Raw genomic sequence first — 23,574 nt, forward strand, 5'->3', positions numbered from 1 at the left:
CTATTGAAAATTCCTTCTGAAGCATTCGAGTGAATATTTGAGATAGTTTTGTGGCATAGCAAGCCATTTTTTTTTATAATTCTCAATTCAGGTTAAATTTTATTTCGTTTTAATTTACAATATTCAGTGGGGATTATTTCGCAAGGCCAGCCAAGGGTAAGACGAAGTAAGTGAAGGAATAACAAATTTAAAAATCGTAACACTCCTGACTTCCTAAATGAACATGCTAATCAATCCGTCACGAAAGATCATGCTTGTGTGCTTTTACACGAGTTAATAATTCTTTAAGCAAAGTACGGTCCTCGGCAATAAAAATGGGACACCTATACTCTGTCTCGGCTATCTCTGGAACGAGGCCGCGCGTAACGGTCGAAAATGGGGGGAGTGGATCGAGTGGGCAGAGCAAAGCAGTACAAGCTGCTGAGGCGGCTGGTAACTGTAGTCGCTTCCCCCTCCACGCAATCCCATTCCCTCTCACGTGTTTATTGGTGGAGCCGTCTCGCGTCCCTACTTGCGCGGAGATTTATTTTCGTTCGCTTGCTTCAGAGCCAGGACAGAGTATAGATCCTGACATACTAGCTTTCCTGCACAGCGTTATGTGTGTTGCCTAACCCTACGGCGACAATAGAAGTTGTCAGGGTTGTTAAAGGTTCAGGAAGCCATAAATTTTAATGGGTTCCGCTGCAGGACCGGAACCTTTTTTCTAGCACAATTTAAATTCGGTTCAAGTTGCGTATTGTTTCATTGAAAACAGGTTCCTGAACCGAATTTAAAATGATCCTGGACCGTATTTAAATTGATCCGGGAATAAAGGTTCCTGGACCGTATTTAAATTCATCTGGAAAAAGGGTTCCTGGACCGTATTTAAATTCATCTGGAAAAAGGGTTCCTGGACCGTATTTAAATTCATCTGGAAAAAGGGTTCCTGGACCGTATTTAAATTCATCCGGAAAAAGGGTTCCTGGACCGTATTTAAATTCATCCGGAAAAAGGGTTCCTGGACCGTATTTAAATTCATCCGGAAAAAGGGTTCCTGGACCGTATTTAAATTCATCCGGAAAAAGGGTTCCTGGACCGTATTTAAATTCATCCGGAAAAAGGGTTTCTGGACCGTATTTAAATTCATCCGGAAAAAGGGTTCCTGGACCGTATTTAAATTCATCCGGAAAAAGGGTTTCTGGACCGTATTTAAATTCATCCGGAAAAAGGGTTCCTGGACCGTATTTAAATTCATCCGGAAAAAGGGTTTCTGGACCGTATTTAAATTCATCCGGAAAAAGGGTTCCTGGACCGTATTTAAATTCATCCGGAAAAAGGGTTCCTGGACCGTATTTAAATTCATCCGGAAAAAGGGTTCCTGGACCGTATTTAAATTCATCCGGAAAAAGGGTTCCTGGACCGTATTTAAATTCATCCGGAAAAAGGGTTCCTGGACCGTATTTAAATTCATCCGGAAAAAGGGTTCCTGGACCGTATTTAAATTCATCCGGAAAAAGGGTTCCTGGACCGTATTTAAATTCATCCGGAAAAAGGGTTCCTGGACCGTATTTAAATTCATCCGGAAAAAGGGTTCCTGGACCGTATTTAAATTCATCCGGAAAAAGGGTTCCTGGACCGTATTTAAATTCATCCGGAAAAAGGGTTCCTGGACCGTATTTAAATTCATCCGGAAAAAGGGTTCCTGGACCGTATTTAAATTCATCCGGAAAAGGGTTCCTGGACCGTATTTAAATTCATCCGGAAAAAGGGTTCCTGGACCGTATTTAAATTCATCCGGAAAAAGGGTTCCTGGATCGTATTTAAATTCATCCGGAAAAAGGGTTCCTGGACCGTATTTAAATTCATCCGGAAAAAGGGTTCCTGGACCGTATTTAAATTCATCCGGAAAAAGGGTTCCTGGACCGTATTTAAATTCATCCGGAAAAAGGGTTCCTGGACCGTATTTAAATTCATCCGGAAAAAGGGTTCCTGGACCGTATTTAAATTCATCCGGAAAAAGGGTTCCTGGACCGTATTTAAATTCATCCGGAAAAAGGGTTCCTGGACCGTATTTAAATTCATCCGGAAAAAGGGTTCCTGGACCGTATTTAAATTCATCCGGAAAAAGGGTTCCTGGACCGTATTTAAATTCATCCGGAAAAAGGGTTCCTGGACCGTATTTAAATTCATCCGGAAAAAGGGTTCCTGGACCGTATTTAAATTCATCCGGAAAAAGGGTTCCTGGACCGTATTTAAATTCATCCGGAAAAAGGGTTTCTGGACCGCATTTAAATTTATCCGGAAAAAGGGTTTCTGGACCGATTTGAAATACTTTATACATAAAAAGGTTCTTTACGGCCTACAACTCATTTACACTTGCTGACTTTCTCTTCCGGACGAGAATTGAACTTATTTACAATTCCTGGAAATTAACAACCCAGGAAATGTTAAGGATTCATAAATTCATACATTCTAATGGATTCTATTTGGATCCGTAACAGAAAGGGAACCCTTTTTCTCGCACAATTTAAATTAGATCCAAGTTGTGTTTTGTTTAATTAAAAAAAAGGTTCCTGGACGGTATTTAAATTCATCCGGAAAAGGGGTTCCTGGACCGTATTTAAATTCATCCGGAAAAAGGGTTCCTGGACCGTATTTAAATTCATCCGGAAAAAGGGTTCTTGGACCGTATTTAAATTCATCTGGAAAAAGGGTTTCTGGACCGTATTTAAATTCATCCGGAAAAAGGGTTCCTGGACCGTATTTAAAGTCATCCGGAAAAAGGGTTCCTGGACCGTATTTAAATTCATCCGGAAAAAGGGTTCCTGGACCGTATTTAAATTCATCCGGAAAAAGGGTTCCTGGACCGTATTTAAATTCATCCGGAAAAAGGGTTCCTGGACCGTATTTAAATTCATCCAGAAAAAGGGTTCCTGGACCGTATTTAAATTCATCCGGAAAAAGGGTTCCTGGACCGTATTTAAAATCATCCGGAAAAAGGGTTCCTGGACCGTATTTAAATTCATCCGGAAAAAGGGTTCCTGGACCGTATTTAAATTCATCCGGAAAAAGGGTTCCTGGACCGTATTTAAATTCATCCGGAAAAAGGGTTCCTGGACCGTATTTAAATTCATCCGGAAAAAGGGTTCCTGGACCGTATTTAAATTCATCCGGAAAAAGGGTTCCTGGACCGTATTTAAATTCATCCGGAAAAAGGGTTCCTGGACCGTATTTAAATTCATCCGGAAAAAGGGTTCCTGGACAGTATTTAAATTCATCCGGAAAAAGGGTTCCTGGACCGTATTTAAATTCATCCGGAAAAAGGGTTCCTGGACCGTATTTAAATTCATCCGGAAAAAGGGTTCCTGGACCGTATTTAAATTCATCCGGAAAAAGCGTTCCTGGACCGTATTTAAATTCATCCGGAAAAAGGGTTTCTGGACCGTATTTAAATTCATCCGGAAAAAGGGTTCCTGGACCGTATTTAAATTCATCCGGAAAAAGGGTTCCTGGACCGTATTTAAATTCATCCGGAAAAAGGGTTCCTGGACCGTATTTAAATTCATCCGGAAAAAGGGTTTCTGGACCGCATTTAAATTTATCCGGAAAAAGGGTTTCTGGACCGATTTGAAATACTTTATACATAAAAAGGTTCTTTACGGCCTACAACTCATTTACACTTGCTGACTTTCTCTTCCGGACGAGAATTGAACTTATTTACAATTCCTGGAAATTAACAACCCAGGAAATGTTAAGGATTCATAAATTCATACATTCTAATGGATTCTATTTGGATCCGTAACAGAAAGGGAACCCTTTTTCTCGCACAATTTAAATTAGATCCAAGTTGTGTTTTGTTTAATTAAAAAAAAGGTTCCTGGACGGTATTTAAATTCATCCGGAAAAGGGGTTCCTGGACCGTATTTAAATTCATCCGGAAAAAGGGTTCCTGGACCGTATTTAAATTCATCCGGAAAAAGGGTTCTTGGACCGTATTTAAATTCATCTGGAAAAAGGGTTTCTGGACCGTATTTAAATTCATCCGGAAAAAGGGTTCCTGGACCGTATTTAAATTCATCCGGAAAAAGGGTTCCTGGACCGTATTTAAATTCATCCGGAAAAAGGGTTTCTGGACCGTATTTAAATTCATCCGGAAAAAGGGTTTCTGGACCGAATTTAAATTCATCCGGAAAAAGGGTTTCTGGACCGAATTTAAATTCATCCGGAAAAAGGGTTTCTGGACCGTATTTAAATTCATCCGGAAAAAGGGTTCCTGGACCGTATTTAAATTCATCCGGAAAAAGGGTTTCTGGACCGTATTTAAATTCATCCGGAAAAAGGGTTCCTGGACCGTATTTAAATTCATCCGGAAAAAGGGTTCCTGGACCGTATTTAAATTCATCCGGAAAAAGGGTTCCAGGACCGTATTTAAATTCATCCGGAAAAAGGGTTCCTGGACCGTATTTAAATTCATCCGGAAAAAGGGTTCCTGGACCGTATTTAAATTCATCCGGAAAAAGGGTTTCCGGACCGTATTTAAATTCATCCGGAAAAAAGGTTCCTGGATCGTATTTAAATTCATCCGGAAAAAGGGTTCCTGGACCGTATTTAAATTCATCCGGAAAAAGGGTTCCTGGACCGTATTTAAATTCATCCGGAAAAAGGGTTCCTGGACCGTATTTAAATTCATCCGGAAAAAGGGTTCCTGGACCGTATTTAAATTCATCCGGAAAAAGGGTTCCTGGACCGTATTTAAAGTCATCCGGAAAAAGGGTTTCTGGACCGTATTTAAATTCATCCGGAAAAAGGGTTTCTGGACCGTATTTAAATTTATCCGGAAAAAGGGTTTCTGGACCGATTTGAAATACTTTATACATAAAAAGGTTCTTTACGGCCTACAACTCATTTACACTTGCTGACTTTCTCTTCCGGACGAGAATTGAACTTATTTACAATTCCTGGAAATTAACAACCCAGGAAATGTTAAGGATTCATAAATTCATACATTCTAATGGATTCTATTTGGATCCGTAACAGAAAGGGAACCCTTTTTCTCGCACAATTTAAATTAGATCCAAGTTGTGTTTTGTTTAATTAAAAAAAAGGTTCCTGGACCGTATTTAAATTCATCCGGAAAAAGGGTTTCTGGACCGTATTTAAATTCATCCGGAAAAAGGGTTCCTGGACCGTATTTAAATTCATCCGCAAAAAGGGTTCCTGGACCGTATTTATATTCATCCGGAAAAAGGGTTCCTGGACCGTATTTAAATTCATCCGGAAAAAGGGTTCCTGGACCGTATTTAAATTCATCCGGAAAAAGGGTTCCTGGACCGTATTTAAATTCATCCGGAAAAAGGGTTCCTGGACCGTATTTAAATTTATCCGGAAAAAGGGTTTCTGGACCGATTTGAAATACTTTATACATAAAAAGGTTCTTTACGGCCTACAACTCATTTACACTTGCTGACTTTCTCTTCCGGACGAGAATTGAACTTATTTACAATTCCTGGAAATTAACAACCCAGGAAATGTTAAGGATTCATAAATTCATACATTCTAATGGATTCTATTTGGATCCGTAACAGAAAGGGAACCCTTTATCTCGCACAATTTAAATTAGATCCAAGTTGTGTTTTGTTTAATTAAAAAAAAGGTTCCTGGACCGTATTTAAATTCATCCGGAAAAAGGGTTCCTGGACCGTATTTAAATTCATCCGGAAAAAGGGTTCCTGGACCGTATTTAAATTCATCCGGAAAAAGGGTTCCTGGACCGTATTTAAATTCATCCGGAAAAAGGGTTCCTGGACCGTATTTAAATTCATCTGGAAAAAGGGTTCCTGGACCGTATTTAAATTCATCTGTAAAAAAGGTTCCTGGACCGTATTTAAATACATCCGGAAAAAGGGTTCCTGGACCGTATTTAAATTCATCCGGAAAAAGGGTTTCTGGACCGTATTTAAATTCATCCGGAAAAAGGGTTCCTGGACCGTACTTAAATTCATCTGGAAAAAGGATTTCTGGACCGTATTTAAATTCATCCGGAAAAAGGGTTCCTGTACCGTATTTAAATTCATCCGGAAAAAGGGTTCCTGTACCGTATTTAAATTCATCCGGAAAAAGGGTTCCTGGACCGCATTTAAATTCATCCGGAAAAAAATTTTTCTGGACCGTATTTAAATTCATCCGGAAAAAGGGTTTCTGGACCGTATTTAAATTCATCCGGAAAAAGGGTTCCTGGACCGTATTTAAATTCATCCGGAAAAAGGGTTCCTGGACCGTATTTAAATTCATCCGGAAAAAGGGTTCCTGGACCGTATTTAAATTCATCCGGAAAAAGGGTTTCTGGACCGTATTTAAATTCATCCGGAAAAAGGGTTTCTGGACCGTATTTAAATTCATCCGGAAAAAGGGTTCCTGGACCGTATTTAATTTCATCCGGAAAAAGGGTTCCTGGACCGTATTTAAATTCATCCGGAAAAAGGGTTTCTGGACCGTATTTAAATTCATCCGGAAAAAGGGTTCCTGTACCGTATTTAAATTCATCCGGAAAAAGGGTTCCTGGACCGCATTTAAATTCATCCGGAAAAAAATTTTTCTGGACCGTATTTAAATTCATCCGGAAAAAGGGTTTCTGGACCGTATTTAAATTCATCCGGAAAAAGGGTTCCTGGACCGTATTTAAATTCATCCGGAAAAAGGGTTTCTGGACCGTATTTAAATTTATCCGGAAAAAGGGTTTCTGGACCGTATTTAAATTCATCCGGAAAAAGGGTTCCTGGACCGTATTTAAATTCATCCGGAAAAAGGGTTCCTGGACCGTATTTAAATTTATCCGGAAAAAGGGTTTCTGGACCGTATTTAAATTCATCCGGAAAAAGGGTTTCTGGACCGTATTTAAATTCATCCGGAAAAAGGGTTTCTGGACCGTATTTAAATTCATCCGGAAAAAGGGTTCCTGGACCGTATTTAAATTCATCCGGAAAAAGGGTTTCTGGACCGTATTTAAATTCATCCGGAAAAAGGGTTTCTGGACCGTATTTAAATTCATCCGGAAAAAGGGTTCCTGGACCGTATATAAATTCATCCGGAAAAAGGGTTCCTGGACCGTATTTAAATTCATCCGGAAAAAGGGTTCCTGGACCGTATTTAAATTCATCCGGAAAAAGGGTTCCTGGACCGTATTTAAATTCATCCGGAAAAAGGGTTCCTGGACCGTATTTAAATTCATCCGGAAAAAGGGTTTCTGGACCGTATTTAAATTTATCCGGAAAAAGGGTTTCTGGACCGATTTGAAATACTTTATACATAAAAAGGTTCTTTACGGCCTACAACTCATTTACACTTGCTGACTTTCTCTTCCGGACGAGAATTGAACTTATTTACAATTCCTGGAAATTAACAACCCAGGAAATGTTAAGGATTCATAAATTCATACATTCTAATGGATTCTATTTGGATCCGTAACAGAAAGGGAACCCTTTTTCTCGCACAATTTAAATTAGATCCAAGTTGTGTTTTGTTTAATTAAAAAAAAGGTTCCTGGACCGTATTTAAATTCATCCGGAAAAAGGGTTTCTGGACCGTATTTAAATTCATCCGGAAAAAGGGTTCCTGGACCGTATTTAAATTCATCCGGAAAAAGGGTTCCTGGACCGTATTTAAATTCATCCGGAAAAAGGGTTCCTGGACCGTATTTAAATTCATCCGGAAAAAGGGTTCCTGGACCGTATATAAATTCATCCGGAAAAAGGGTTCCTGGACCGTATTTAAATTCATCCGGAAAAAGGGTTCCTGGACCGTATTTAAATTCATCCGGAAAAAGGGTTCCTGGACCGTATTTAAATTCATCCGGAAAAAGGGTTCCTGGACCGTATTTAAATTCATCCGGAAAAAGGGTTTCTGGACCGTATTTAAATTTATCCGGAAAAAGGGTTTCTGGACCGATTTGAAATACTTTATACATAAAAAGGTTCTTTACGGCCTACAACTCATTTACACTTGCTGACTTTCTCTTCCGGACGAGAATTGAACTTATTTACAATTCCTGGAAATTAACAACCCAGGAAATGTTAAGGATTCATAAATTCATACATTCTAATGGATTCTATTTGGATCCGTAACAGAAAGGGAGCCCTTTTTCTCGCACAATTTAAATTAGATCCAAGTTGTGTTTTGTTTAATTAAAAAAAAGGTTCCTGGACCGTATTTAAATGGACCGGAAAAAAAGGTTCCTGGATAGAATTGAATACTCTACAGATAAAAAGCTTCTTTATGGTCCAGAACCCATTTACGTTTTCTGATTTTCTCTCCTGGACCGGAATTAATTTTATTTAAAATTCCTGGACCCAACCCATTGAAAATTTGATATTAAAATCCACTCATCGCCCTAAAGTGAGGAACACACGTCACTTCATGTAGAGAAGGGTGTACTTCCGGATCAAGGTGTTCCATTCTTTTTATTGCTGAGCAGGAAAAGGATTAATGTGGTACAAATGTGCTAAATATGTAAATACATCTTTTTGTTATTTTCACCAAAATATGAAATTAAATATGGGCTTAAAAAATTTAAAAAATATACTTTTTTTAATAACACTACAAGAGCTACATAAAATACCGTAAGCTTACATTGACAATAATTGTAAAACAACGCGAAACGTGTTTTTCTATTACCAAAACAATGAATAACAAAATTTTGTTGTAAGTGTTTGAACGTGAATTTCCTTCAGATGTCTCTCAAAATGGATTTGTATTGACTAAAACTGCGTTCAATATCGGAAGAAGTAATGGGAGTAAAATTCAAATTTATCAGTTATTCGCAAGAAATTCACCCAACTCTTTCGGTCACTCGGGCACGAATATGGAGAGAAATGTTCTGAAATATGTAAAAATAACTAAAATATGTATAATATGAGTCAAAACCTAATATATATATATATACATACATATTAACATATAAATCCGATCCCTGCCAATAACTGCACAATGCGCCAGTGTGATTTGAGCGGGCTGGCGAGGCCCATCGGACAAACGCATTGGCTTCCATTGGCAAAGCAGATGTGATGGACGGTGATTCCATGGCTGCCAGAACGGCCATCAGCCAGTCTAAAAGCTATCGATGACGCTTTGATGCAACGGAGCACAATAGGAGATCGATAAGAAACGTTCCGCGCTGTCAAATCGATCACGTGGTTTGATACCGAGGCCACAAACGCTTAGACGTGTCAAGAATCCCTCCGGTGCCGCAAGAGGGTAGTGCAGAGAGGATTGTGCGTGTCTGTTGGTCCGCCGAGATCCATCCACGTGACGCTCTCCCTGCTAAATTCAGACCTCAGACCTTTCTTTAAGCTGACATCCCTCGTAGCATATTAAACCAATATTATATGTTTGATCAGGGGCGGCATAAGAGCCGGGCGACCTCTCTATAGGGCCAAAACCTTCATTTTGATTACATAAGCGTGGCTATTTGTTTCATAAAGACTTCATATTTCAATAACATGATATGGAACGAATTAATTGATTGATTAATTTCCTTTATGTTACTTCGCTTTCTGTGCCACTTTTGGATATTTGCGAAGATGGGGATGAGTGATGAAATTGACACTCACAAACATCCATACTCAGGACAAGATTCGAACCCAGGATCCCTGGCGTCGTAGGAAAGAAAAGTTTCGAAAAAGAAACATAGATGGCAGCACAAGATCAAATAATATAAATAAATTCTTGGAGGATAAATATCGATTTAGTGAAAGCAGATGTAGACAAAAAGATATAGAAAAAATTAAAACAATGTATAAAAAATAAATAATACATGGAAGAGAAAGCAGAAGTGGTTTCTATCATTAAACAAGTTAAAGCTTACATGGTTAATTACGAGGCACGCTTAAAGAAGTGCTGAACGAAGAAAAATGTAGATACTCCATGAGGACAGCTCAAAGTAGCGTTTGTCTTCAGTGCTACCATTCCCCCCCAGGAAGATTTAATTTTTGAAATTACTGCTACATAACATAATACATAGCTACATTGCAAAATCATGTAGCAATTTAAGCTAAGGGATTAGTGTTATTTTGGTATCATTATGTAAGAATTAAATAAATGCATACCTACAATAAACGTATTCTTTAACAGTAATACTTAAAAGTATTTAAAAATAATACGCTTGCCTTTTCATTCCTTGTATTAAAACATAGGCTTTCACATTTTAAATTTGATTCTTGCCGGCCTCCGTGGCGGAGTGGTTAGCAAAACGCGCTACGACGCCAGGGGTCCGAGTTCGAATCCCGTCCTGGGCATGAGTGTTTCTTGTGAGTGCCCCTTCATCAATTTCATGATCTCATTACTCATCCTCGCTATTAGCCAAAAGTGTCACAATCTTTTGAATCTTACCACTAGTTTATAACATGTATGACTTTATACACAATTGGAAACAATCCCAAACTTTACGTAGGCCTTCAGGTACCTTATAATTAATTGTAGTTGAATTTTTTTCGGTGTGAGTTTGTGTGAGTTTTCGTTTTAAGTCCACTTATGCTTATACCCTGTCTCATCTAACTGTGGAGAAAGGCGGCGCATAGCGTCAGAGAAGCAAAGGAGAGCGAGTGGGCAGAGCGAAGCAGTACACGCTGCTGGGAAGGCAGTCAGTTTCCCCCACTCCACGCAATTCCATTCCTCTCACGTGTTCATTGGTGGAGCCGTCTCCCGTCACTACTTGCGCACTTGTTTTCGTTTGCCTGCTCCACAGTTAGCTGGGACAGAGTATAGCTATGATAATCAGGACTGCACTGGAATCCGAAGCACACCATCGGAATACGTCCTGGAATTTATCGGTGCTCAATATGCAAAATGCCACTGAAAATCAGTACATACCAAATTAATGTAATGCTCTTGGCCTTAGTTGTAATAAATTTAAACGTAATTTTGTATTTGTCACGAAGTGTAGACATAATCAAACTATTACTTTTTACGATGATGCCATAGTTTATTAATTAATATTTAATTTCAGGACTACAGCCCGCGGTCTCACAAAAGCATCCAGGGTTGCCACTAAGACGATGATAAAACTCAAGTATAATTCCCGGTTTTCAAAGCAAACTTTCCAAAAATCCAAGGGTATACAATCAATGTTTTCTCTATTTCAACCTTATGTATTACCGAACCTCACCACCCCAGCACATACACACACAAATATATTATATAATACTATTCCAACGAATCAAAAAAATATGATTTAATTCAAATATTTAATTTTTAAGGTGTGGAGTTCACATTTCACATACTCAGACTCGAAATACATCTACAAACAGTGGCGGCGATTGGGTTCCACAACGGGGGGGGGGGGGGGGCAAGGTGCCAAAACTGGGGGGGGGGGCAAGACAGTATATTTCCATTTGTAGATAAGGTTTAGAATACTGCGGGGGCAAAAGCGGCTAAAACAGGAGGGCAACTGCCCCACCAAATCGCCGCAACTGTCTACAAACACAAGCCACAAATGTTACTGGATACAATAATAATATAGGAAAAATTGTTGTGTAAAATAAGTTCATATTCAAATTTAACTACAAGATATCTTGCTAAAATCTTCCGTCTGTCTGCAAAGGACAGTAACGAAGTAAACGGATTGAGACAAGTCTGCTTTATTTTCCACGCAGCTTCCTTCTCCTCGATAAAAATATAAGCTAAAATGTGAAAAACGTGTCTCTGGGCATTTATAAATATGTATAAATTCAAAGGGATTTTGTATTAATAAAAGTTGCAATTTCTCACGTCTACGGAGAAAAATTCATGGAGAATAAATACATGCAGAATTCCAGGAGCCAGTAATTCACGCAGAATTCCCGGAGAGTAGCCACCCCAATGTAGCCCAAGGCAATTTAGGAATATAAACATCATTATACGTTTAACATGGATACACAATAATTTTATTGAATATAATTATATTGTTGTAAACAACACGGAGCAATGAGCTGCAATTGTACTCGTATGAACTCCACAGGGCATGCAAATGTTGTGCTAGGCAAGAGGAACGAATGAACGCAAATTTGAACGAGAGGGGAGAGCGGTGGAAATTCTCGCACATATTTCATTGCGTGTTAGTTACTAGGCTCTATTTTCTTTACGATTCCTCATGACGTAATAAGAAGCCCCACGACCACAGTCTCGTTACCACCACTCGACGGTCGTGACGTCATGCGGAAACAAGGATTCAACCCTCGCACCCTACACTTCCACGTTACCAGTATTGATTTCGTATGGATGAATGAAACATGCCCGTTTTATAACTAGGTGTTGGCGCATTTATTATACAGAGCAAGCCCCAGAGGATTCAGGTCGAATTGTTTTAAGTGATACGGAAATACAAACTATCTGGATGGTCATAAATTGCATTCATAATGCTAATTTATCAAAGTTAAATAACAATTTATTTCAGCACGTTACGCCTTTACATCATATCCAGGTCGATGAATGAAACCCCAAAAGTAAAAAATCGAGGGGTGTCTGGTCAGGTGAACGAGGAGGCCATGCAATTGGTCCACCTCGACCTATCCATCGACTTTGCAAATCGGTAATTGAGGATATCCCGTATTTCGGCGAGGTAGTGAGGTGGTGCGCCATTTTGTTGGACGTGGATGCGGCCAAAATACTCAGCGAGCTCGCTCTTGTGAAAGCAGCCATTTTAATGGACTGCCGCTGGCGCTTGCGGTGGCGGAATTCGGTACTATTTCACACATCTAGTCAAACGTGATGTATTTATTTACAAAATGACACCACAACCAGTTCTGTAACGTTTCGGAATAAATTTTTATACACCTACAAGGTTGCAAAGTCCTTTTTGGACTACCCTGATTATTACTAGGAAAGTCAAATGAAAACATTAAAAGTCCAATAAAAATTGTAGGGCAGACTGTATACAGCTCAAATTTACATGAGATATCAACTGTTATTTACAAAACTATCTCAGGGCTGCAACACTAATCAATTGAGCTTCAAAATGCCATTTATGTCGTTTTAAAGATGGCGCCTACTCCACACACTTGCACCAGTGAAGAGGAGTGGTTTCTTGTCCTCTGTTAGCTTTAAACCTACAGAAATTTCTCGGCAAATGAAAATTCAATATATCTGTGCATGCTTACCACACCAGCAAGTTTACTAATGGCATCAATTCTTAGGCAGATTGTTGAAAAGACCCCAAAGACTTATTCTTCTTAAGGTACACAGGCACTAACTCAAAGTTGGAAATATATGAATATCAGCAATAAGTCTGTGCTAAAATGCAGCGAACTTGTGCAATCCTACATACAGAAATTTATTAGATAAGAAAGAAAAGCAAATAAAGGTTTTCATTTCACTCTCCCTTGTTTGAATACACAACAGTGGTTTGTAAGTTATTGTTGTTGGTTCTCAGAATCGGAAAGATTCAAGTTTGACATAGAAGTATTTCGACCAGGAAATACCTTCCTTTTATGACAAGGTTAAAGTGACTGAAGACGGAGGTTATTGGATGTGGTGGTGGAGATGAAGTCCCTTCCCAGGCTGTTCCACTCTGCTGGTTGTGGTGGTTGATTGAAGTCCCTCGCTCACACGCTTAAGTAAACTTCAGCTTGCTGAGAAGTAATAGGCTTTGTTAGGTTAACCAAGCAAGCAAGCTTCGTGGCGGCTTGTGGTAACCACTTGCACCTCTCAGAGATTGACGTATTCGAGCGTCATCCTTTCTAAAGGTATTTTGAACGACTGACAAGCGTTAAGTGACCATGAAAGATTATCTACAACGAAGTTCAACGTAATAAATGAGAGCAGACTAACATCTACTACATGCACATTAGTTAGATTCCCAAACCTTGTCATATTAAACTGCGGGTCCCTGAAGGTGTGGCCATTGTGAAAAAAAATATTTCAAGATACTTTTGAAATTGCTGCCATTTCTTGAGAAGGTTGGGATGTGTTAGTGAGAACATGAGGAAAATTGCATCATGCTGGGTTCTCTACATTGTCACCATTGTGCAACTATCATATACAGCTAGGTATTGTTGCTACAGGCTTCATGCAAGTATCGATGGTTTTCTCGTGCATTTTTGCCGGGGGCCACCTGGATTTCGATCCAAAACCGCTGTCTTATCTTGGCAAAACATGTTTCAGGGCAGTAAACAAAATGGTGTTCATTTCAACCTCGTCCATACACAACAGCACTCGCTGCACCGACCACTTTTGACACTCCACACATGGACATGTGGCCCAACTGACAATGTTCATCATCTCATAGGACATGCACGGTGTTATCACCTTCCCGACAGTGTTGCCATTGCCACTTTTAAATTTACAACCCACGTATATTTCAAATCGCGAACATCGTTTGTGCTAACCCTGGCATGTTATATTTTATAAGCCAAAACTTGCGGAAGGGAACTAGACTTATAAGCGTGGTGATTTAATTGTTGCTTGTTCTGGTGGATAAACAAGGGCTGTAGTCGAGGGTAGGTATTCGATGCCGTACAGCGGTGCCCACAGGGGGCATTCATGACGCGTCCGCGTACGCGTCATGGGAATTTTTTGGGGGGACAATATTTTATAGTTTAGCTACCAATTCTATATATCTTCACACAAAAATAGAGGGGATCGTTTCGTTTGAATTACTTGTTATTGATTTCTAGTTATGGTCATTATGTACAGTTTTTCTACCTACGTGTGGGTGATCGCGGCGATAGGGTTGAAATGAAACACCACCTCCTATGCCTTTAGAATCGGTTTGAAAGGGGGGGGCTTACTGCGGAAACATTATTCATCTTGAGTCCGAAATTTTAAAAGTGGTGCAAAATGACAAAATTAAAAATAGGTTTGCTGCAGCAACTTTGCAATATCAGAAGTTATCATAATTTACGTAAGGTGTTATTTCAATCAATGTCATACATGTCAATGTCCATATTGTAAACAATACCTAAAGTAACTATATATTGTTTAAATATGTCTGTATTATATCATTCCGCAAATTTTGTCTGACCAAAACAGTTGGAAGTATATAATTCGGCATAAAGGGGGGCGGGGGAAATGTTCTAACTTTGGGGGGAGTGCGTCATGGACCTTGGGGGAGATGGGCACCCCTGATGCCGTATACCCTCTGATTAAACCTTGCACATTAGAGTGTATCCTCTCCTACATTTATGTAATTTGAGCATTATTCAGTGAGCTTATATTACGGTAAAATAATGGTTTCACGTGATCAGGAACATCATGTCGAAAAGGTTCACCAGTTCATTAGTTTATGCCTTAGAAAAGCACCACGCTGCAAATGACGTTAATTCCAGAGTTTGTGCAAAGCCTTCTAAACGCACGGCCATGAAATTAGGCGGGTGGCAGAAATTATACGATCTCGTATCTCGTTGTAGAGTTGGTCTCTTGTAATCCATGTGATACAAGCTGACAGTATTTGCTCCAAAGGTCAGGCATGACACCAAAGTGCCCCTGAGAGAGGTCGGTCTGACGATCGCTTAGGCAACGCAGCCCGGTTGACGTTGGCACACAGTGCGCGGGAACCAGCGACTTTTGTTCCGCTCTCGCTTTGTTTCTTCCCATAGTGGCACCACCAGCTCAATTCTGCTTCTGCCCAAAGTATTTTTTTCAAGTTTTTCAATTTTAGTGTTATTAACACTATAAAAACGTACAATTAACAGAGGCAGTATGAACAAGAAAATAAAATACAACAATATGATCTACTGAAGCCAATGCGTTTCATATCTTCATTTTCAAAAATTTGTTGTATATTCTAATATGACTGAGTGTATCAGCATCAGTGGTATTTTTTGGTAGAATTTAAATTATTTCATCCCTGACCCTATATTTAATGGAAAAAAACTCCAAAGTTAATAAAAACACGATATCCATTCAACGTTAAACGAAACTTCGCGCATACCTTCTGAAAATGTTGGAACTGTAGCACTATGAATGCCAAAATGGATAAACATTTGAAATTCCAATGAACGATACTCTACCAGGGACCCAGAGAGTAAATACAGCCAACCACTGATAGTGACGTCATGTGTAGAAGACAAAAACAGGTTCTGCATGCATTTGAACCTACTACACAAAGAAGAAAAGCGAAGTCAAATTCACTCACCGTGCATGTATGCTGGATCCGGAGGCCCACAAGGCGGCGGCGGTGGAGGTGGTGGCCCATGATGGCTTGGAGGTGGAGGCCCGGGCGGAGGGGGGCCGTGAGGAACCGGGGGGCCCGGCGGCACGGGAGGCCCCTGAGGCAAGGTCGGCCCGTAATTCGGCGGCGCGGTGAAGGCGCTGCTGCCGTGGCGACCGATTGGCGAATGTCCTTGGGATTGAGGGCGAGGGGGCGCGGGTGGTGCGGGCTGAGGGGGCTGAGGCACCCCGTTTGCACCGACGACCGGGGGCTGCATGCTGGACAGTGCCCCCAGAGGGGTGTAAGACTTGCAGGGTGGGCTTGGTTCGTGGACATCGGATCGGTAGGTCGGAGGCGGAGTCTGTAAAGAAAAAATGAAAAAAGTTTAGTTAATTGCAAATCATATCAATATCAACATTAATTCATACCAACAGCATCAAGATTTCAAACACAAGCCTGTGAAACTCAATTTTTGAAATTGAATAAAATCCTGTAACTTTATTTTATCTTCTGAGTCAACAATCTACTTAGGTAGACTTGTCTTGTGGATAAAATTCAAGTATTATACATAATTAAGTTAGAAGGTAGAAGGCATATTAGTAATATATATGATATATTACACGTTGTTCATTTATTTAAACTCTGATTTTCTTTCCATTTGTATTGTATCCCACCCGTGACACCAAAAAAAATTACTTTCTCCTTTAATTGTTACATTTTCCCTTCAACTCCACTAGAATACGTAATATTTAAACGTGAATTACCTTCTATCACGCTTTCAAATAATTTAGTAATTTAAATAATAATGGTAAAAATGTAGTCTTGGCGTCATTGACAATGGAATGTCCCATCCAAAGATCACAGACTCTCACGTATATTACACACACACATGTATTGTTACAGCGAGAAAAATAACTGAAAGCAGATGTTTTGAAAATCTGTACTTTTAAAACAATATTACCAGGCCGCTGTCATCATCTTGAATTCCTCTCTACTAAATCCAACCTTAAAACGTAAATTTGATGTTATGCATTCGTACAGTGATTCCAATAGTCATAAGATTATTGACAGTTTGATAGCAACGATGAAAGATATAAATGTTGTACCATGGATACAGCCACGCATCTACAAATAGATTTCGGGGGTTCCGAACCAAGTGACTCAATAACAGTAATAGTAATAATAATAATTAACTGCTACCTTCATTTGGTGCAAAGGTACATAAACCTTAATCTTAAAACTCAGCTAGCTTATCTACAGGGTAGGGTTCTTTGTAGACAACGAAACCAGACAGGATGCCTTCCAATGGAGACGTTTAAACGAATATATTATGTAAACACAGGATACATGGAGTAAGAATTTTACATGATAAGCTACATTCTTCTATAATTTTCTCGTTTACAGTCAATTTTCATCTCAATATTCTTCCTTCGTAATGGGCAGATTTGGATAGGGACTTCCTTCTTAATGGACGGCCTGGATCTGGACGTCCTTCTCGATATGGAGGATCTGGACTTCCCTCTTAATGGACGTTCTGGATCGGGACTTCCTTCTTGGTGGACGGTCTGGATCGTAACTTCCTTCTCAATGGACGGTCTGGATCTGGACTTCCTTCTCAATATGGAGGATCTGGACTTCCTTCTTGATATGGAGGATCTGGACTTCCCTCTGGATTTCAATATATTTCGGTTTTGACTATTTAACGAATTCCTTTATACTTTTCCAACCTTTTCCTCTAAGCTTTGGGAATAATACTAATATCCTCCCTTGGGGCTGCAATTGGAACGCGCCACCACTAACTAGGTACAACAGTGTATACTTGGTGCAGCCGATTGACATGCGCATCCAAGTAGGTGCTACGGTTAAACCGCGCAACCAAAAAGTGCTGTGGGGCGTCGATCGGAACGCGCTCGCCACTGATGTAAACAAAATTTCCGCTACGGGAATGGTAAATCAACCAAACAGATGCAATATCTGTTCAAAGACACAAACTTGTATCAGTGCTTTGACTTCCTTAATTTTCATATTAACTTACATGTGATCATTGATTTGATTTATAAGATATATATATATATTAATTTACTTCTTTCATATTTATTTTTTGTCTTCTTATAATATATTCTATTGTTTTTCATCTTTCCAATTTCCTTTGTTCTTATTTATAGTTATTCATATATATTATGCCAATTCTTAACCTTGCACGCCTGGTGCTGCCATCTCTATTCGTCTTTGGCAAACTATTCACATTACTTGGTCCTATTGGGTACGTAACACAATATTCCCCCCGTTGGCCATAAAAAAAAATTGTCGTAATATATATATATATATATGCAGATACATTTTTTTTCAAATTATATATGTACAAGTCTATTATTTCTTCTTGACGCTTTCTTTCTTCTCTTCTGTACAATTATATCTTCTAATGTTATCTAAATTCTCTCTCCTTTCTACATCTGTTTTTATGTGCTTTAAAAGAACTGTATTTCTAAAAATACTTATCACTTCATATGGGCCTTCATATATGAAAAATAGCTTTTTGATAGCTTTCTCTGAAGCTTTGCTCACCGGATGTGTTTTACAAAACACCAAATCTCCTTTCTTGATATCTATTTTCTTAACCTTCTTCTCGTCCTTTGTCTTTCTTCTATTTCTCTTTTTATACAGCTCTGATATCACTTTCTTCATTTCGCTCTTTTGCTCCATCATATCTGGCCACTCCAATTCTTCAAACACATATGGTTCCTCCGTGTATCCGAGAAATAATTCAGCAGGGCTTCTTCCTGTTTCTTCTGACAATGCGTTATTTAACAATTTAGTTATTTTATTAACAACAGTTGACCATCGTGTATGGTTATCATGGCAGTATGTTCTTAACAGTCTGACTATTTCTCCATTGTATCGTTCTATGGGATTCGAGCTGGGGTGGTATCGCGTTACATTTATTACTTTGACTCCTTTGAATTGCATATAGTCCATGAAATACTCCGATACAAACTGTGTACCATTATCTGTTAACACCTTTCTAGGAATTCCATAGTGTTTAGTGAAACCGTCTTCGAAACATTTAACTATCTCTTTTGATGTTGCTTTTCTTATGTTGTAACACATTACAAATTTACTACTTATATCCACGCATGTAAGGATGTATTGGAATCCTTTTGATCTCGGCAATGGTCCAATTAAGTCTATGGATATTAGATCCAATGGCCTTCGAGCTATAACATGTAGTTCTTCCTTTTTTAATTTCCATTTAGATGGCTTAGTCTGTATGCATACAATGCAGTTTCTAACATGGTCCACAACATCCTTTTTCAGAGTCTTCCAAAAATAAAAACGACGTGCCATCCTCAAAGTTTTGTCTGTCCCAAAATGTCCTGACTCTTCATGTACTGTTGTTAAGATCTTATAGATCATTGTTTTGGGTACACATAACCTTACTTGGTGTGGATTTTCAATGTTCACTTTAAAAATCATGCCTTCTATAATTCTGTAATTCCCTTTGATTCTGGCTTTTCCAATCTTCCTTTCTCCAACAATGGTTTCACCTTCCAATATTTTAAGTATAGTACCAAGTTCTTCATCTTCTTTCGTCTCTTTTATCCATTCTTCTTTTACTACATTCTTCATTTCTTCCTCCACAATCGCATTTATGGACAATTTGATTATCTCTTCTGGTTCTTGTTGGGGTCTTATTGGAGCTCTGCTTAATGCATCGGCAATTTGATTATCCCTGCCCTTTATATCAATCACTTCAAAGCTATATTCTTGTATTAACAGGGCCCATCTGGTAAGTCTAGGATTCCACTGCTTTGCCGAATTTAGCCAGACCAAGCTTTTGTGATCGCTGAATACCTTAAATCTCCTTCCTTTGAGGTATGCTGAGAACTTTTGTATTCCAAATAGGATGGCTAGGCATTCGAGTTCACTTATAGTATAGGATTTCTCAAAAGTCTTAAGAGAACGGCTGGCATACTGGATAACTTGGTCTTCGCCATTCCCGTCCTTCTGGAATAGATACGCCCCTAGTCCTATATTAGATGCATCGGTTCCCAAGCAAAATGTTTTCTCGAAATTCGGTTGGCTTATGGCAGGCGATGATATGAGATCGATTTTCAGTACACCGAAAGCTCTATCTTCTTCTTCTCCCCAATTCCACTTGTTAGTTTTCTTTAATAGCTCATACAATGGTCTTGCCTTTTGTGCAAAATCTCTAATGAACTTGCTTCTCCAATTACACATTCCAAGAAATCTCTGTAATTGTTTCTTTGTAATTGGCTTAGGGAAAAGTCTTATCGCTTCATCCTTATCTGTACATAGCTTAATTTCTCCACCGGATATAACATGGCCTAAAAACTTAACTTCCTTTCTGACAAAAGAGCATTTCTCCAGTTTGACGGTTAATCCTGCTTTTCCTAATTTGTTCAATACCCAATCTATTCTTCTTATATGTGAATCCCAGTTTTTACTGTGAATGCACATGTCATCTACATATATGGCTAACCAATGCTTAGTTTCTATCCCAAATATCTTGTTCAAAGCAGTCATAAATGCCGAAACAGATGAATTTAAACCATATGGCAATCTTCTGAATTGAAACAATCTTGAGCCATATCTGAATGCTGTATACTTTCTTGACTTCTTCTCGATCTCAATTTGAAAGTATCCCAGTGTCAAATCAAAAGAAGTAAAGTATCTGCTTCCTGCAAATGAGTGTAGCATCTCATCTATTCTATCCACCTGGTTTCTTGGAAGTAATACGTGTTTGTTTAGTTCTCTCAGATCTAAGACTGGTCTAACTCCTCCATTGGGTTTGTCAACTACATGCATCGGGCTTACATGTATGCTATTTGAATCTTCTATAATTTCCCATCTTAACCATTTCTGAAGTTCTTCTTCTACAGCTTTTCTTTTCGCAAAAGGTATCGGATACTGTTTAGATACTATAGGTCTTTCTGTATCTACTTCTATTTCGTAGGAATACCCTCTGGTGAGTCCTGGCTTTTGGCTAAACAAATTCCTATGCTCTAACAAAACTTCTTGTAATTGCTTCCTCTCTTCTTTGGAGATATCTTTGCACTCATCAACCTTATTCTTTATTTCTTCAACAGATGCAGTGTATTCATCATTTTCGTTATTTATTTCACTTTCAATTTCTTCACATATATCATTTGGTACTGCCTTCATCTGTCCGTACATTAAATTGAGGTTGCCAATGCATTCTTTTCTCTCCATTTCGTTGTTTACAGTTTCCATAGGAACATCTAGTCTTTCTTCTTCCAATGACTCTAGATTCAATCTTCTATCTTTGATATAAATATGACCATCATATTTTTCCAAAAATGGTATTCCTAATATCATATCACTTCTTAGACCTTTTACTACGAGAAATCTGACAGGAAAATTTAACCCTTGAAGGTTCATCATTACGCCGACGGTTCCCTGTATTTTATATTCTTCTTTCCCTGCTGCCATGACCAATCTTATTTTATCCCTTTCTGATGCATCTAGACGAGCTTGTGGATATTTTCCTTTTATCCGTTTCCAACAATCATAACTCATTACTTCTACCACACTACCACAATCTATTAGGCACTTTACTTCTAATTCTATAATTTTTGCCTTTACATAAAAAGTTCTCCCTGGCTTCAGGTCATTGAAATTCGGCTCTTCTATTAAATATAACTCAAGACTTTCTCTTTCACTATGTACATTTCTATTTACAATTTCTCCCTGCCTTACATTTCTCTCTGTTTTTGCTCTCACACCTGGGAGATGCTGCAAGAGCCTTACATGTTTGACCCTCTATTCTCTTCTGCATTCCTTGAATCTTCATCTGCTGTAATTCCCTCTTGGAATCTTCTTGCGTCATTACAATAATTTCTGGCTAATTCTATGGCTTCGTCTCTTTCTACATCCGGAAGTGCATTTCTTCTTTCCATTTCTTCATTGGGCACACTTACTCGGTATTCTCTTTCGTTCTGTTCATATATGTTCCTCCATCGCTGATTTCCTCCTCTTCCGTATCTTCGGAAATTATTTCGACCTCTCACGTTTCTCCAATTTCCTCGATATCTATCGTCGTTTCTCTCTCTTTCTTCCACAGAGTCTATGTTTCTTTCATATCTTCCATTGTTTCTTCCTACGTCTCTTCTTTCTGCACTTGGTCTCTGGTTTCTAACTTCTATTCTTCTTACATCAAATTCCTGTCTCCGGAACTTTGGTTTTGAGCGCCCTTCTTCTTCTGAATGTTGCCTCTTTCCATAGAATCTTCCTTCCTTATCGTTCCAGGAATTCTGAGTTTTTGTTAGCACATCTTCGGTTCTTAGATATTCAATCAAATCATCAACTGCTTTTATCTTAACCGCTGCTATAGCTCTCTGTATTCTTAATGGCAATGTTTGGACAACTTGTTTAACCAGCTCCTCTTCACTGCATCCTTCCTTTAGGTTTTTGAAGCTTCTAAGAGTCTCCCATGTATGTTCTTCCAGGCTGTCGACTTTTGACCAATCTACATATCTTCTTTTTAATGCTTCTAGCTGCCTTTCCTTTATGTCTTCACTGCAGTTGTAGTTCAAGAATTTTCGGCTGAACTCCTTAAAATTTCTAAATTTGTGCTCATTTAGTTGGTACCATCCTGCTGCCGACTGTTCAAAACATGTCTCTATGACGTTCAAAATCATTCCTTCGGGGATCCTCATAAGTCTGACATTTGTTGTTAGTTCCCTTAAAAACTTTCTGGGACATTTATCAGATATATTCCCATTGAATTTTGGAAGATGCTGCAATTCTTGTGGCCTAGGTATCCTAGTCCTATAGTTCTCGTCTCTCGGGAATTCATTTTCCAATATGTCTAAGAGCCTTTCATTATTACTTCCATCTTCGCTATTCTTCCATTTCCTTTTCTTGTGACCTCCCGCTATTCTATATCTCTTATGCTTCTCTTCTTCCTCCGTCGTCGATTCATCGCTTGAACTCTCTTCTCTCAGCTCTTTCTTAACCTTCGTTTCTTCACTTTCTCGAAACCTAGGATTTATGTTTCCTTCTTTGATGAATAGCTTTCCTAACTTTCTTTCCACTTCTTCTACTTTCTTTTCTGTTTTCTCTATCTTTGACACTTAATAGAGCTATAGTCAGAAGTTGAGTCTGTATATTGAAATTTGCGGCATTAACTATAATTAATGCTGCGGCCAAAATTATTGACGATGCTAATGCTTGAATTAGGAAATTTTCTGTCTAATTCCTTTCCTTTCTTATCTGCTGCATTAATTTTATTTTGATTTTCCGCAATGTCCTTCTCCATACTGCTAGTTTTTTCTTGAACTTCTTGCAGTTCCCGCGTACTTACTTCTCTCAGTTTTAGAACTTCCTTTTCCATTCTATTGCGTGTTTCCCAGCTTCTATCTTCCATTAGGACCTTTGCTTCTTCTATCTTGCTTTCATTTGCATCTACTCTAGAAGATACTGCTTCTATTTGCGAT

General features: G+C 38.9%; 1 protein-coding gene across 2 annotated transcripts in view; it reads right to left on the bottom strand.

Annotated features, from left to right (window-relative positions):
- The window catches only part of Hers (Histone gene-specific Epigenetic Repressor in late S phase), a 555,152-nt gene that overhangs the window by 452,965 nt on the left and 78,613 nt on the right, over positions 1-23,574 (bottom strand). For both annotated transcript variants that reach the window (XM_083114118.1, XM_083114117.1), the window contains exon 2: positions 16,082-16,457. In XM_083114118.1, the coding sequence (XP_082970244.1) occupies positions 16,082-16,457 (376 nt within the window). The remainder of the gene's footprint in view (positions 1-16,081; positions 16,458-23,574) is intronic.

The sequence above is a fragment of the Lepisma saccharinum genome, chromosome 28 (assembly GCF_977018435.1).
Source record: "Lepisma saccharinum chromosome 28, izLepSacc3.1, whole genome shotgun sequence".
NCBI lineage: Eukaryota > Metazoa > Arthropoda > Insecta > Zygentoma > Lepismatidae > Lepisma > Lepisma saccharinum.